Source organism: Urocitellus parryii, chromosome 14 (genome assembly GCF_045843805.1).
Source record: "Urocitellus parryii isolate mUroPar1 chromosome 14, mUroPar1.hap1, whole genome shotgun sequence".
Taxonomy (NCBI): Eukaryota; Metazoa; Chordata; class Mammalia; order Rodentia; family Sciuridae; genus Urocitellus; species Urocitellus parryii.
In genome coordinates, this window is record NC_135544.1 from 60,647,975 (window position 1) to 60,665,369 (window position 17,395).

The window sequence follows — 17,395 nt, forward strand, 5'->3', positions numbered from 1 at the left end:
TCCATCTGATGTGCTAATAATTGGAAGGGTCGACTGGCAGGAGTGGGAGCCGTTGGCTGGTGGGCCTGGGTGGAGGAAGAGTCCCTAGGGTGCGCCACGGAGGGCTTTCTCTTGTCCCCAGCCCACCCCCACCCTCTTCCCCTTCCAGCTTCCTGGCCACTGTGACCAAGCAGCTTTTCTCCATGGTGTCCTCTGCCAAGGGTTCTGCCTCACCTCGGGCCAGAGCTACGGAGCCCGTCGTCCATGGGACGGCCCTCTGAAACCCTGAGCAAACCTTCCCTGCTTTAAGTTGTCCATGGAGAAGAGTCTGGTCACGGTGACCTAAAGCTGAATAACTCAATATCCATGGATATTTTTCATATTGAACATTTTTTTAAAACTTGTACATTTTATGAGTAGGCTGCTTTGTAGGCACAAAGGAATTTTAAAAATCTACAAACACAGCCAAAATTTACCTAGAATTGGAACATTTTACTAGAACCTAACAAAATAAATGTTAAGAAACTTTTAAGATTCTGTGACCTTTTCCATCCCAGGCTAAAACCAACAGATAAATGTGCCAGGAGGGCCACGTGCTTCCGATGGGGTGCCATATGAAGTGGAGAGACACCGTTAGCTCTGCTGTGCAGTCTGTATCCCTACACTCATGACAGAAAGCGCCTATGAGGAGCTACTCACTCCTCACCGTGAGACCAGGGATCATCTTCCCTTTTCCCTGTTGAGTCCTACCATACTCCTTGGTATTTAATAAATATTTCTTTGAAGAATCACTCAAAGAAGCTTCTAGATAAGAAGCAGAGAAGGAGAAGAAAATGGCATGTAAACTTTGAGTCAAGAACAGAGTCGTCACTTAACTGTGATTTGTGTTAGAGTGACACCAGGGTCACAGGCTACAGCAAAGTGGACCCAGGCTCAGAGGCCACACATGACAGTGGACCCAGGCTCAGAGGCCACACACACGACAGTGGACCCAGGCTCAGAGGCCACACACACGACAGTGGACCCAGGCTCAGAGGCCACACATGACAGTGGACCCAGGCTCAGAGGCCACACACACGACAGTGGACGCAGGCTCAGAGGCCACACATGACAGTGGACCCAGGCTCAGAGGCCACACATGACAGTGGACCCAGGCTCAGAGGCCACACACACAACAGTGGACCCAGGCTCAGAGGCCACACACACGACAGTGGACCCAGGCTCAGAGGCCACACATGACAGTGGACCCAGGCTCAGAGGCCACACATGACAGTGGACCCAGGCTCAGAGGCCACACATGACAGTGGACCCAGGCTCAGAGGCCACACATGACAGTGGACCCAGGCTCAGAGGCCACACATGACAGTGGACCCAGGCTCAGAGGCCACACATGACAGTGGACCCAGGCTCAGAGGCCACACATGTCAGTGGACCCAGGCTCAGAGGCCACACATGACAGTGGACCCAGGCTCAGAGGCCACACACACGACAGTGGACGCAGGCTCAGAGGCCACACACACGACAGTGGACCCAGGCTCAGAGGCCACACAGGACAGTGGACCCAGGCTCAGAGGCCACACAGGACAGTGGACCCAGGCTCAGAGGCCACACAGGACAGTGGACCCAGGCTCAGAGGCCACACAGGACAGTGGACCCAGGCTCAGAGGCCACACACAGGACAGTGGACCCAGGCTCAGAGGCCACACATGACAGTGGACCCAGGCTCAGAGGCCACACAGGACAGTGGACCCAGGCTCAGAGGCCACACAGGACAGTGGACCCAGGCTCAGAGGCCACACAGGACAGTGGACCCAGGCTCAGAGGCCACACAGGACAGTGGACACAGGCTCAGAGGCCACACAGGACAGTGGACCCAGGCTCAGAGGCCACACAGGACAGTGGACCCAGGCTCAGAGGCCACACATGTCAGTGGACCCAGGCTCAGAGGCCACACAGGACAGTGGACCCAGGCTCAGAGGCTGTGTCACTGTGAGAACCATTACATGAAGTGTGGGTCAGAGCTCCAAGGACCCGATGTCTACTTGGATTGATCTGCAGTCCTAATTTCCAGTAGTGAAAAGCAGCCTTTCTATTAGATGATTTAAGAGTTGCCTTTCTTTATTCCTGACATAGCCTGCTGGGGTGATCTTCTGTGGCCGGATGTGGGGTGATTGACTCTTGTGATAACATCAAAGACACAGAAACACACAAACCTCTGTGTGTGGGGTCTGCCCTCATGCATCTTCCAGGCATCTTCTAATAGGGGCAGAGTGTGGCCCTTCAGTCCAGGGCCAGAAGGAAACAGTGGGGGAAGCACAGGCCACACAGGACTGGGGCTGCCTTAGGAGCAGGTCCCACAGGATGGATTAGCCCCACAGCGTCCTGTCTGCTAATCCTCACTCCTCCTCACACAGAGCTCCCTCAGGGGACTGTTGGTCCTGGCAGAGGGTGGACATTAAAACCACATCCTGTGCCTTCAGTCCCCAGCACATCCTGAGCTAATGCAATCTCCAGTTACCACCAGTTAATAACTGCCATGGCCAGAGGGAGGCCAGGTGAGCAGACATCTCCCCATGCAGTCTGCAAATTAAATTCAAGAAAATTATCAATATATATTCTTGCAAAGAGCCCAACAGAGATTTGTTAAGTAAGTTATTTGATTTTCCCTTGGTTCTGCTGCTCTGGAAAAAGAACCTGAGTACATTCATCCATCTCAGGGGAGCCTGGGGTACTGAAGGACCCCTTGATGTTCACTTGAGGGTATTTTTTTTTTTTTTTTGGTATCATGAAAGTTGAGAAAATAAAAGACCATTAACAGAAATGAGAATTTTAAATACCACACTTAGGGTGACTTATCTCATTTTTAGGCGATCTCTCTTCCCACATGGGTCCAGAATCCCAGAGGCCCTCACAAAGGGAACCTGGAGACACGGGGTTGATGGCAGTGGATGCCGTCGGGCCATAAAGGAGGTTTTTAATGCCTGTGTGATCTGAGGTGTGTGTCTTGAGACCCTGGGTTCTGTGTGCTGTCTGCTAGTGAGATGATCCCACACATCTGTCGTTTCTCCAATTAGATCATGAACTCCATGCTGAGAACATCAGCTGGCATCTAAGTGCCTAGAATGTCGGCTGATGCATTGTCTGAAATTACCTGTTGGTTCCAGAAACCAGCGGGGAGCCTCTGACTCTTCTCCTCCTGTAATTTGGTTCACTGAGGAAATAAGTCAGTGGTTCTTCTTTGCTCTGCGGCGGCTGATGAAATGCCCAACTGGTCCTGGTTACATTATGCTTCCCAAAGGGCACCTCAGTTTGATTCAGTTGGCCATTTAGCTTTTCCTGTATAGATTCCAGCTATTGAGAAGAGGCCCTAATAACACGGATGTCATTGTAATACATAGCTCGCCATTGCTTTCCTAACAACAAGCAGCATTAAAAAAATGAGTGTATGATTTTAGACCCTTAACAGTAACCTAAGGGATTTTATAGGACATTAACTTGCTGCATTTATATTTTAAATTTTGCATTTATTTAAAACTTTCCTTCATTTATTTTAGTGACATCCTTTCCTAAATTAGATGTTATGGTAATAATAAAGCTATTTTACATGGGGTTACATTTATTAGCTCTCCTGAGCTTTCACATGCATTATTTCATTTTTCTCCTTACCACAGGCAGGAAAAGTTTATTATACATATTTTATAGCCATGAAAACAGAGGTACGGAGAGGTAAAACGACTTCCCTCAGGGTCACAGAGACAGTAACTAGCAGAGTTGGAGCCAAAACTCCATCTTTGACTCCCTGTTTCTGCCTGCAGCTCTGTGCCCAGTACGTTCCAGCCCCAAACCTGGCTGTGTGCACAGCCCCAGATCAGAAGTTCGCCAGCTTCATGCCTGGCCTCCCCCTGCTAGGACTCTGTGTTTGCAAAGTTGAGGAAATGCAATTTTCCTCTAGTAATTCAGAAAGGAACGTGACTGCTTGGTAAGAGTCTGGGGAATGTGGCCCTTCCCGTTCTACTGTGGGGCAGGAGCATGGCACGTCAGTGTCCAGGGTGGCTGGGAACACTGAACCAAGTGGCTGAAGAACCCCTCACCCAGGACGTGCTCTGCTGAGTCCTGAAGGCAAGTGAGTCAACCATGGCGATGCAGGTGTGCAGAGAGGTGGACCACGGTGCTGCTCGTGAATCAGAGAGGGGGAGGGGGGCCAAGGCTGTGAGGAGAACCAGCTCGGGCCGCAGCTATTACATATGTGCATCGACAAGCAAGACCTTGGATTCAAGCAATGTATACTCACGGGGTGAGACCCTGATGGTGAGAAGCTCCCTAGCCAGGTACTTCTCCAGCACACAGATAAGGAAGTGGGCCTGGGGCACTCAGCATAGAGCACCTGCACTAGAGAGGCTCCGCAGCACCTGGTGCTGTTGGTGAACCTGTCCTAGGTCCTGAGCCAGGGACATGAGTCTAATTATTAATAGCACTGAGTGGAACAGGCCAATGGGAAGATGATAGAAATAGATGCTCATTTGCAAAGATGTTCAAAATACAGCAACTGAAAGACAGAGGCCCCAGGGCAGCCTACTGCAGGCCCATAAGTTTGCAAAGCATAGACAGGGTGGTCAGCCTTTCAAAATGTGAATTGCCTCCCAAGTAATCCGTAAAGAAAGGAGTGAGCATGATAACATTCCTTTTCTAGAAAAATAATGTGCAGATGTTCTCAGGGGCAACTTCCTCACACATAAAGGGGGATCTTCAGCAACATACAGGTACACTAAGAAAAGAGGTGAAAACCCTGCAGATAGATAGCTCTCTATTAACAAATGAAGTTTCTGGGCTCATGGACTTAAGAGCTAGTTCCTGATGCTCTCTGATGAATGAGACAGGAAGATATTTTTCTCTGTGTTAAAATCATTGATTAATGAGGAAGAATGCCCCCAAATCATACTTTTGATTTTGATAAAACAGTTATAATAAAAACTGTCAAAACCTGTCTGCAAGACCCCACACAGGGGCGTAGCCAAAGTGGTGGGTGAGTAGAGCTGCAGGAGAGACAGACACCAGGTGCAGGTGTAAGAAGAAGGAGCCTTCTGGAGATAGTCACTCCAGGGCAGCTGCTGTTTGTGCCAGGACTCTGGGCACAGGGTTCTGGAGTACGCAGGGAGCTACCCCAACACCATTTCTCCAGAATAACTGCTGGCTGTGCAGCTTTCTTGCATGCAAGGGTTTCTGGAGAACTTTATTCCAAAAACTATGTCTACTTCCAAAAGCACCTGATAACATAAAACCACGGGGAAGCACAAAGAGAGGCCGAGGGAGGCGTTGAGTGCAAAAACTCATATTTCCACCCTTTGCCTTCTCTGTGTGTACTCTTTGTTTGCTATAAACATATTTCTTTTTTTAATTTTGGAAAAACAGTTGATAAAGTTAAAACAATCTGCAAGTAGTTCTTCTGCAAAGTCCCGCGGGAGGCCGTTAGACAGCCAGCTCCGCACTGTGCAGCACCTGAAGCGGAGCCCCAAGCACGCCCGCGTTTGCCATGCAATGCCACATTTACAGGAGAAGAAAAAGGACATACTCACACATACAAGACGGATCTGGTGTCCCCCACCTTCCCGGCGTCCCCTACTGTCAGGGTGTCGTACCCTCTTTCCAACTCAAACTCTTCAAAGGCGAGCTTGATGACCTGGATGCAAAGCACAGAGAGTTACTGAGCAGAGGGAGCTTCCGCCACTCTTCCTGCTGCACACCCAGCTCTAGACCAGAGTTCCCTCCTTAATGCCAATGGATTACAGATGATCTGCAAGCTTCTTTAAGTACCTGCAGGGATGACTGCATGAATTCTAGTGCCTTTAATTAGCAGAAATTTATAGAATTCTAAATTTCTATTTCTTCCAAGTTATTTATTCCTCGCTATAAAATGAAGTTTAACCATGACCATACTTTAAGTCAATATCCAGCAAATATCTATTTTAAAATTTAGGTTGTTTAGACTAACCTCACAACATATGACCAAAAGAGACATTGATTGCAGTTCATAAGGCATGTTTTGAGGACACCAAGAACACCCCACGTCAATGTTTTTAATGTGATTTAATTTTTCACTATGAACTTTTTATAAAAAGGTCTTTCTGAGGCTCCAAGTTGCCCCGACAGCTCATTCTTTACAAAGCCTTGAAGTTTATTTCTACTTTATTTTTCCTGCCCTCTTGCCCCAGTACTGAGAATGCAACCTAGGACCTCATGTGCGCTAGGCAAGTGCTCTACCCCGAGCCTCTTCATCTACATACACATTAAAAAACTCTGTAGATCACAGGAAACTTTCCCCCGAAAGAAAAAAAAAATGTTTGTTGACTCATATTGTGAGTAAAGAGAAAGACAGCCAGCGCTATCTTGAAATTAGTCTAGAACACCGAGTACCACAGTGTTGAAGGAAAAGAAATAGATCATGTTAGATAAGTGGTAGATGATAGAGGGATGATATGTGGATAAATAAATAGATGATGGATAGATGATGGATGGATAGGCTACACAGAGATGGGGGATATGTAATAGGTGGGTAGATGATGGATGATTGTTGATAGATGGAAGATAGACAGATGTCAGATAGATGGACGGGTGGAAGAGAAACAGACATGCAGGACAGGAGGAAGACAGGAGGAAGGAATGGAAACGCACAACTCATAATGTTGGAAGCACATTGTGGGAGCTGTTTCTGCATAAAGCTGAAACTTGGAAGCTTACCCCTCAAGTCTGTCTGTTAAACTTGGCAGGAGAGAGAAGGTGATAACACGGAAGGCTCATTTCAATGTGTGCAGTGTTCCCGGGGCCTGAACAGGTGCTTTTCCAATCAATGCTAATAAGGAATACATTATTTTTGGTATTTGAAATTCTAACTAAAATTAGTGACATACCCATTATAATTTGTTTTAAAAACCAGTGTTTCAAATTGCAGTGTTTATATGGATATGTCATTCTGGTGCTCTGTCAGGAAACAAGTGTGGGGTGATCACATTGCTGATCTGCATAAATCCTGAACATCACGTGGAGCGCCAGTGGCAGCTGTAGTCTGCCTTCTCTGGCGCGGTTCTGTTTAGGGGCGACCACGTCCAACGAGAGCCAGAGGGACTTCTCTAAGACCTGGTGGTCCATTCCTTTCCTGTGGAGTTTACTCAGGTGCCTTGCCCAGGGCCCTGGAGCCAGGCTGTGATACTGCATCAGGCTTCAGGGCCCTGGGGGCCAGTGCATAACAAGTTGCAGGTTGGGCAGCACCACCCCAGTGCATTTGACCGTTTCCCGCTCTTCCAGGAAGGAGAAGGCTGCCGTGGGGTCTCTGCAGAGTCCAGTCTCCACACTCGGCAGTAGCCCTTGCCTACTGGACATCTGAACTCCTTGCTACTGAGGCTTGGTAGAAAGGGAAAACACAGGCTCAGGCCCCTCTATGGCACCTGCAGTCTATCCGAAAATGCAGCCTTCCCTAAACATGGGATTGTGAAAGAAGTTTCTATATTTTAATTGAACTTCCCATTCAGAGAGGTAAATGAAGAGAGGCTGACAGGATAGTGCATTTTAACTTGTGGATGACATGGTGACATTTAGCCACTGGGTGTCTGTCCCTCCCACACCTAGTCTGCCCGGCCACTGTACTCCTCAAGTCTCTGCATTGTTAAAAGTGCAGATCCATCTGTCCCTAAATGCTAACTTTGTACCAAAACCTGTTCTGAGACTAAATGTAGCCATTCGGCTGGTGCAAGAGGCAGTACTGGGGTTACAGGCCTGTTCCAGGTACAAGCAGGTGGGTTGAGAAGATGAGCCATTCCAGCTGCCTGATCTACAACCCCTCCCTCTCTAGCTACCTGGAAGTACAAAACGGTATCTCACGAAGGAGTGATCTTTCCTGGGTCTACATCTCTGCCTCTGACTTAAAATTTCCTTGGACTGCTAGAAATGCATTCTATGCTTTCATGCAAAAGACATTTGGGTAAATCAAGAATAAAGCGGAAGTGGTATAATGTGATGATTTTTAAATAAATTAATATCATCTGTATTTCCTTTCACTTTGGTATAGGACTTGGAAGGAAAGATTGTTACACACCAAGCATAATATGATTATGCATAGTTTTATGTAGAGCATAGTAAATTGGATACACCAGTTAAGTACAGGTTATTTTATAAAATAAGTAAAGCCTTTAGATGCTAAAAAAGCCATAGTTTTGATTATTGTAGAATGCTATCTTGCTATCAGAGGGTAATTTATTTCACATAATTAGTACAAAATGAACTCTACTTTAAAAAATAAAAGAGCCTCTAAACCAATATGCAATGTTCTCCCTTGATATCCCTCTTGATAACCCCTTCTTGCAGGGTCCCCACAGTGTTTTTCCCTAACCCTTCCTTACCTTTCCTAATAAAGGAGTGGGGGGAGGGATGTAAAGAAAGCAAGTAGGGTGGTTTTCCTTAACACCTGTGTCAACACTAAGAGGAGCCTGGGCCTGGCAAACCTCAGGGTCCCCAGACAGGGTACACTCGCGCCATCCTAGGAAATCTAGGCACGAGGCAGTGGCCACACCAGGGATCCTCCCTACACGGTGCCACCTGACCACCAGGGTCTCTGCTCTCCCTGTGAAGGCCAAACCCAGGGACCAGCCACGACAGCAGGGTCTCTGTTCGGAGGACCCCAGAGCTCTGAGAAAGCCGCACTGTCCCCACGCTCGAGCGCCCGGCGCTCAGCAGCGCTTTGCCGTGGTCTGCGTGTTGGCGTGGTCGAGACCCACACGCTGAGGTGTCATGCCCTGGTGGTGACAGGATGACACGGGGCCTCTGAGAGGTCCTCAAACTTGAGGGTGGAGCCATGTGAGGACCAGGAGAGCCCTGGCCCTGCCAGCGTGGGAGCACCCAGCCCGCAGGTGCCCTCTGTGAACAGGAGGCAGGAGGGAAGCTGCCTGGGTGCTGGACTCCAGCTCTGGCTCCGAGACAGCCTGACTTGTGCGGCCCCAGGTGCATTGTTCCGCAGCTGAGCTCCTGACAGGAGCAGCAGAGTCCACTCCCAGGAGGACCCAGGAGGGCCCAGGAGGGTCCAGGAGGGTCCAGGAGGGCCCAGGAGTGCTGGGCTGACAAGGAAGTTCCCAAAGGAGAAGTGCAGACCACCAGGACCTCACTCCCACCCCCCAGCCTGTGGGACGGCTGAACCGCCTCGTGCAATGGGCCTGGCAGAGGCCTGGGCTGTGCCCGTGGACAGACCTGGAGACAGAGTGGGTCAGTGAGATGTTGCCATAACGTTTTTTGGTTGCTTTATTTTGTCTTTCTATCAGTCTTAAGTTCACCCTGTATGTTTTCAGAACTTCTCTCTAGAAACATGCTTCAAATTGTAGAAGGCACTGTCTCATTCACCCACGGCAACATTCCTGGTGTCCATCTGTTTCTGAAGGCCATGAGCTGACCGTTCTGCTCCGGGTCTCCATGCTGCCTGGCTTTTGAGGTGACGTTTTATCCCTACTGTTCATTATTATTTTTAACATAGTTATTTTCAGGTAACTGAGAGATCATCACAAAATATTCTTAGAAACATAGCGAAATTTCATCTTCCTTTTCAATCTATAATAAACCCATGAACCCACGTTGGCTAGGAACATGGACATGCACATACTCTCTGCCAAGTGAACAGACCATTAGTGCATTTATTCTGTGTAGAAAAGCCAGCCTAATTCCATAAATAATAGGCTTCACAAGTTTTCTTGCAATGACACAGTTCGAAGAACTCAAGCACACACACCCCTAAGTGTCTGTAGCTCTTCCCTAAAACCCATGCAAGAGTCTCCCGGTGTTTCATCATCTTTTTAATTGTAAATCAGGAGACCAATGAAATGCTGTACTGAATATGTTGGAAATCCAAGCTTAAAGCTCACCTTTCTCTGAGAACCGCAGAGTACTTCAGTGAGAGACGCTGAAATAAGAGTGTGACTGTGGATATAGTCACAACATGAGCAGGTCATTACAAAAACAGCCATAATAATTAGAGCAGGGAAAGGAGTTACTGAAAAGCCCCAGTATTCCTTGAAATGCTACTGGGAGCAGATCCTCAAGAACAGAGCTTGCCCCAGCAGGACCCCATGTCACACCAGTGCCGCCAGTCCTGCATCAACTGTCCGGCACCCACGTATGTTTTAATATTTTGGCAGTGATGAGAAAGTCATGAATTGGAAGTCAGAATATTAACCTCATATTATTTTGGTGCCTAAACCACATGAACAGATTTTAAACTACACTGATGCACTTAGCAGACAGAATGGCTAAAACAACATGCGATATTTTCAAGAAAAGCACAGATTGTTTATCTATTATTTTCCATTGAATATGATGAGAATCGTAAGTAAACAGCTATAATCACTGTCCTCAGCCTGCTTATAGTAAATGTGGAAACATAATTCTGTATACTTTACTGAAAACATATCAGGATGCTACACACAATAAATGAAGATCATCTTAGTTTTTAAAATAAGAAATTAGAAAATTTTCAAAATAAGAAAAGTTATGTCTAGTCCTGAGTAACTCCCAAGCTGTTAATTCTAAATGTGTACGAGACACCTTGTTTGATGTAATATCGAGGGGTGTCTAAAAGTCATGTCTAAAATTCTCTCTCCTGAATTTCCAAAAGAGAAATCTGGCACCCTTATCTCCCTACCTCATTCCTCTCCCAAACTTTCTGTCCTTCCACCAGCACCTCCTAGCCCTCCACACAGGCACACCAGCTCTTTTAAGCACTATTCACACCAGTGAAAATATGGATTCAGCCTAGGTGTGTATCAATCAATGAATGGATGATGAAATGTGGTATATATGCATAGTGCAATACTAGTTAGCCATAGAGATCCAGTTGTGACAACACAGAGGATCCTGTAGGACATTATGCTAAGTGAATTCAGCCAGACACAGAAAATCAAAGGTCTCGTGATCTCACCAGTGTAGAAGGCAAAAGGGTTGGTCTCACAGAAGGTTGAGTGTTAGCCTCGTGAGCCTGGGTAGAGGGCTGGGGAGAAGTTGGTCAGAGGAGACAAGGGTTGGTTAGAGGATTAGAAGCAAAATTTCTGGTATGAGCTTTCTCTTTTGAAGTTCAGAAAGTGTGAACGCGGCTCTTAGACACCCCTTGATGTTATGTCGAGCCATAATGCCCCACAAGCATTCAGAATGCACAGTGTGGAGCTTGGGAGACACACAGGACCACGTGTAAATACGTAAGAACCACGAACTGTGGACAGTGCTGAGAGAAAGAGGACTGAGCAGGGAACCTGGGGAGACAGTGACTAGGGCTGAGGGGGCCTTGGAAGTCAAGGGACCCAGGAATGACCTATGCAGCACTGGGCAGTAGGGGAACCCCAAGATCAGCTTGTGTTGTGGGAGCTCCATGGAACCGAAGGTCTAAGAAGCAGTGAGAGTCGGTGTACCAAGTGCTGCTCAGGGGGCAAAACGGATGCAACAGGAGCCCTTGGACTTGACCAGAGAGAGGATACTGGTGTCCAGGCAATGTCTGCAGAGCTGTTGGCATGGAAGACGCTAGAGGGGACCTAGTGGACAGCAGGCTCAGATCTGGTGACAGTGGCTATGCAGGCCTTGGGTGATGTTCCTAGCAGGGTGAAGGGAATGGAGGGTGAGGATCCTCCAGAGGGGCTTAGTTATTTCCTTTCCTGGTTCAGAGATAAAGAAGAGTAGGCAGAGGGCAGCCAGAGGGACTCCGGGGCCTGCATGAGAGTGACCTGCTGCTCAAACCTGGTACGAATGCAGAGGCTCCCTTCATCATGATGAGCTTGGAGAGGGCCCTGTGGTGTGCAGGACCCAGGCTGGAGTCCCACAGGGAGCAGCTGGTGGGACATGTGCAGGGGGGCAGAGGACCAGAGGGTCCCACCATGGGGGACACAGTCCCAGGGGCTGGAAGGTCGCTCTTCAGACCCTCCTGGTTTCAAAGCAGAAAGCGAAAGCCTGAGAGCACCTGGGGCTTATTCTGCAGTTTTTAGTGCAAGATGTTGAACTCCAACTAAGAATCCCAGGAAAGGCCCACTGAAGTTAGAAGTCCTCTCCCCGACTCAAGGAGACAAAGACACCCAAACCCATCAACCCCTCTCCATCATCCTTCTCCCTGCACACAGAGGCAGGTCCGCACACATGCATGCACACACACCCAGGCACAGAGGTCCCAGGCACGCACACCCACACTGCACACAGGGCACACATGCACACACACCCAGGCACAGAGGTCCCAGGCACGCACACCCACACTGCACACAGGGCACACATGCACACACACCCAGGCACAGAGGTCCCAGGCACGCACACCCACACTGCACACAGGGCACACATGCACACACACCCAGGCACAGAGGTCCCAGGTGCACACACCCACACTGCACGCAGTCACACATGCACACACACCCAGGCACAGAGGTCCCAGGCACTCACACCCACACTGCACACAGGGCACACAGGCACACACACCCAGGCACAGAGGTCCCAGGCGCGCACACCCACACTGCACACAGGGCACACATGCACACACACCCAGGCACAGAGGTCCCAGGCACGCACACCCACACTGCACACAGGGCACACATGCACACACACCCAGGCACAGAGGTCCCAGGCACGCACACCCACACTGCACACAGGGCACACATGCACACACACCCAGGCACAGAGGTCCCAGGCGCGCACACCCACACTGCACATAGGGCACACATGCACACACACCCAGGCACAGAGGTCCCAGGCGCGCACACCCACACTGCACACAGGGCACACATGCACACACACCCAGGCACAGAGGTCCCAGGCGCGCACACCCACACTGCACACAGGGCACACATGCACACACACCCAGGCACAGAGGTCCCAGGCACGCACACCCACACTGCACTCAGTCACACAGGCACACACACCCAGGCACAGAGGTCCCAGGCACACACACCCACACTGCACGCAGTCACACAGGCACACACACCCAGGCACAGAGGTCCCAGGTGCGCATACCCACACTGCACACAGGGCACACATATGCACACACCCAGGCACAGAGGTCCCAGGCACGCACACCCACACTGCACACAGGGCACACATGCACACACACCCAGGCACAGAGGTCCCAGGCACGCACACCCACACTGCACACAGGGCACACATGCACACACACCCAGGCACAGAGGTCCCAGGCACGCACACCCACACTGCACACAGGGCACACATGCACACACACCCAGGCACAGAGGTCCCAGGTGCACACACCCACACTGCACGCAGTCACACATGCACACACACCCAGGCACAGAGGTCCCAGGCACTCACACCCACACTGCACACAGGGCACACAGGCACACACACCCAGGCACAGAGGTCCCAGGCGCGCACACCCACACTGCACACAGGGCACACATGCACACACACCCAGGCACAGAGGTCCCAGGCACGCACACCCACACTGCACACAGGGCACACATGCACACACACCCAGGCACAGAGGTCCCAGGCACGCACACCCACACTGCACACAGGGCACACATGCACACACACCCAGGCACAGAGGTCCCAGGCGCGCACACCCACACTGCACATAGGGCACACATGCACACACACCCAGGCACAGAGGTCCCAGGCGCGCACACCCACACTGCACACAGGGCACACATGCACACACACCCAGGCACAGAGGTCCCAGGCGCGCACACCCACACTGCACACAGGGCACACATGCACACACACCCAGGCACAGAGGTCCCAGGCACGCACACCCACACTGCACTCAGTCACACAGGCACACACACCCAGGCACAGAGGTCCCAGGCACACACACCCACACTGCACGCAGTCACACAGGCACACACACCCAGGCACAGAGGTCCCAGGTGCGCATACCCACACTGCACACAGGGCACACATATGCACACACCCAGGCACAGAGGTCCCAGGCACGCACACCCACACTGCACACAGGGCACACATACGCACACACCCAGGCACAGAGGTCCCAGGCACGCACACCCACACTGCACACAGGGCACACATGCACACACACCCAGGCACAGAGGTCCCAGGCACACACACCCACACTGCACACAGGGCACACATGCACACACACCCAGGCACAGAGGTCCCAGGCACACACACCCACACTGCACACAGGGCACACATGCACACACACCCAGGCACAGAGGTCCCAGGCACGCACACCCACACTGCACACAGGGCACACATGCACACACACCCAGGCACAGAGGTCCCAGGTGCACACACCCACACTGCACTCAGTCACACAGGCACACACACCCAGGCACAGAGGTCCCAGGCACACACACCCACACTGCACACAGGGCACACATACGCACACACCCAGGCACAGAGGTCCCAGGCACACACACCCACACTGCACACAGGGCACACATGCACACACACCCAGGCACAGAGGTCCCAGGCACACACACCCACACTGCACTCAGTCACACAGGCACACACACCCAGGCACAGAGGTCCCAGGCACACACAGCCACACTGCACACAGGGCACACATGCACACACACCCAGGCACAGAGGTCCCAGGCGCACACACCCACACTGCACACAGGGCACATATGCACACTTGAGGAGGAATCATGCTCCTCCTTGAGGGTCCTTATTGACAACTCTATTTTCATTTTGCCTTTTTGGGGGAGGACTTCATCCTTCAACTACACGTGTGCTTTGGATGTGATGCATGTGGCGGAAGCCGACAGATACCTGGTTCATTCAATCTCCAGTCAGGCATCAGGAGCAAGGGCCCTGCAAGCTGCTTCCTCGGGAGCAGACCACATCAAGTCCACTTCTAGAAGTTATTAACACCGTCGCAAACACCAACGCTTCCCACAGCTGAAAAGGATTTCACACTTTCTTACTAAATGAAAATTATCAAACACTTTTTATAGATTTCACATGTTTTTGTCTGAGTCAGGAGGGCCGGTCAGAGAACATCGGAAAAGTATGATTAATGAAATAGAGACGACCTGTCCAGAGGCATCCGCTTCGCAGACTGGATGAATCCACGTCTACATTTCTCACCAAAGAACACAAGTAACTGTCATGGCTGAGGGCAAAGCAAAGTGCAGCAGTCACTTTGGAAGAGGGTGAGTCTGTTTCCTATTAAACTAAACACCCCCTACGTTGCCACACACTGCTAACGAGAAGAGGTTTCATCTAGGACTTCAAATATCACTGCGTTTCTATAAAAAGTCAAAGTAACCAGCTCAGGGCAGGAAAAGTCAAGCTCTAACAAGCTGAGCCATGAGCAATCCCTGCCCAGTGCCGTAGTCTGGTGGTGTGTGGGGGGTGGGAATTCAGGGACTGGGTCCATTCCACCCTGAAGTCACCCAGGTGGTTCCCTGGAACTTAAAGGTGGCCCAACGACATCCCAGTCCCTCTGTCAATGGTCAACACATATAAATTAGCATAATTCTCTATGCATGGCCTCTACTCGGAGAGAATTCTTCAAGACTGTGCAGGATTCCCCCTGGACATGAGCCACGAGAAGACTCGGCTCTACTGCCTGGCTCCCTTCTCTCAGCCCACCTGTTGCTAGAAAGTGGCATAAAAACAGAAAGAATAAGCACAGTCACACTGAAGCCAGAGGGGATTCAGCTCGTCCTCGGGAAGACCTGGAGAGCCATGGACACCACAAGCAGACCCTGGCCCCCAGGGAGTGCCAGGATGGGCCACCTGCAGGCCAAGTGTGTGCACGTGCTGGACCCCACAGGCATGGGATCCAGGCAAGCTATGCCCACTGCTGTCCCATTGGGATCCTTCACAGGAGTCGTGCCACAGCTGCCAGGCTGAGTCGCCTTCGGCCACCAACTTGAGGGATTCTGCTTTTTCAAACCTCGGAAGTCTTCAGGACCAACGGAACTCATCTCTCTCTGAGTCAGCGATTCTGAATTCCAAATCTGTCCAGTAATAGTCCTAATTTTGAACTTTCTTGGGCAACCTTCCCTCTGCACCCACCCCTTCTGTACTTCAGTAGTGTTATGTCTCTCTTTTGCACAGATGACAATGAAAACATCAGAAATAAGAAATCCCTCAGGCAAAAGTGATCAAAAATGCCAGGGACATTGTCAGGGATATAGAATATTTACAGAAAAACAGTTAAGATTAGCCAGATCACCAGGGAAAGCAAATGAACTAACAGCAGTAATGGAAGAATCTTAAAATAATCCTGCTGCACAAAATGAGAAACAAAGCCAGTGAGATATTCGAGAGGATTAACCCCTGAAACAAAGCAATGAAGAATCATGAGCAGAGCTCACAAAATTATTAAAATATGTCCTCAGATATATGAAAGTAGGAAGAACACTTATTAAAAATGAGAGACTGGGAATTTAAAAATCACAACACAATAACTGCTCAAGAATGAATCAGAACATCATTAGATATGGTAAAATTGGAAATTAACATTTACATCAATCAACCAAAGATGTGTGGAGTAACGTAGCTGGAACTCTGGCAGAATAAAGGATGCAAGGATGGCAAGAGAAAATTGTAGATCTCTGGATAAAAGCAGAAGATATTGAAATTTGTCAAGAAATAACAAAGGCTGTAGAATCAATAATTAGAGAAATAAGGGAAGATGCATTTTGAGAACTCATTAAAGAGTTGAGAACAGAGATTAAAAGTGTTTCATTGTATCCCATGTTAACAAAGCATGGCTGTGAGAGAATCGCAAGAATAAATCATCTCACAGAGCCATTAAACTCTCAGAAAATCAGAAGAGGGGAGACTGAAGATGGCGAGCCACAGGAAGGCTGCGTTCCCGGCTGATCTAAGACTGGGGATCCCAGCGGCTGGAGTCCCACCCCTCGAGAGGTGGGTGACAGAGGGGCTCCACCGAAACTCAATATTGGACAGGCAGAGGGTCTTTGAGAGTCAGAAACCTGGGTGCATTGAATGAAGAACAAAGACTCCCTTGAGCTGAGCCCACTGTGGCAGCAGCATGGACAGTGATAGAGACAGTGACAGAGAACCGAGAGACACCCAGACAGACGCAGGGAAAAACCTGAGATCAGAGAAGCTGCCCGAGCTCAGCCAGTCCAGAGGCTGCGCTGTGCACTGGGGCTTGACAAGTGCTGTCCCCAACTTGCCCTGGAGACAGCCATGCTGCAGAAAAACACTGTCACTCTGTCCCGGCAGGTGCTTCCCAGGGGCCCTAAGGTGTTCCTAGATCCTGGGAGAAACAGACACAGAGAAGATTGTACCCAGGGGGTCCATTGGGAAAGTGCAGGGGAGCCCAACACACTTCCTCTTCTGAGTCTGGTGGCTTTGTGGCGAGATGAAGCAGGTCGGATACCTGAACGGGCGGGTGTGGACACACTCAGGGACTCAGCTGTGGAAGGCTGTGTCCATGGAGCAGAGGGAGTGAGGAAGG

The 17,395-nt window shown here is 50.1% G+C and overlaps 1 protein-coding gene across 1 annotated transcript in view; it reads right to left on the minus strand.

The window, feature by feature from the left end:
• Nucleotides 1-17,395, minus strand: part of Csmd1 (CUB and Sushi multiple domains 1) — a 1,139,207-nt gene that overhangs the window by 380,009 nt on the left and 741,803 nt on the right. Inside the window, exon 11 of the mRNA XM_077792480.1 lies at nt 5,553-5,656. Within this exon, the coding sequence (XP_077648606.1) occupies nt 5,553-5,656 (104 nt within the window). The remainder of the gene's footprint in view (nt 1-5,552; nt 5,657-17,395) is intronic.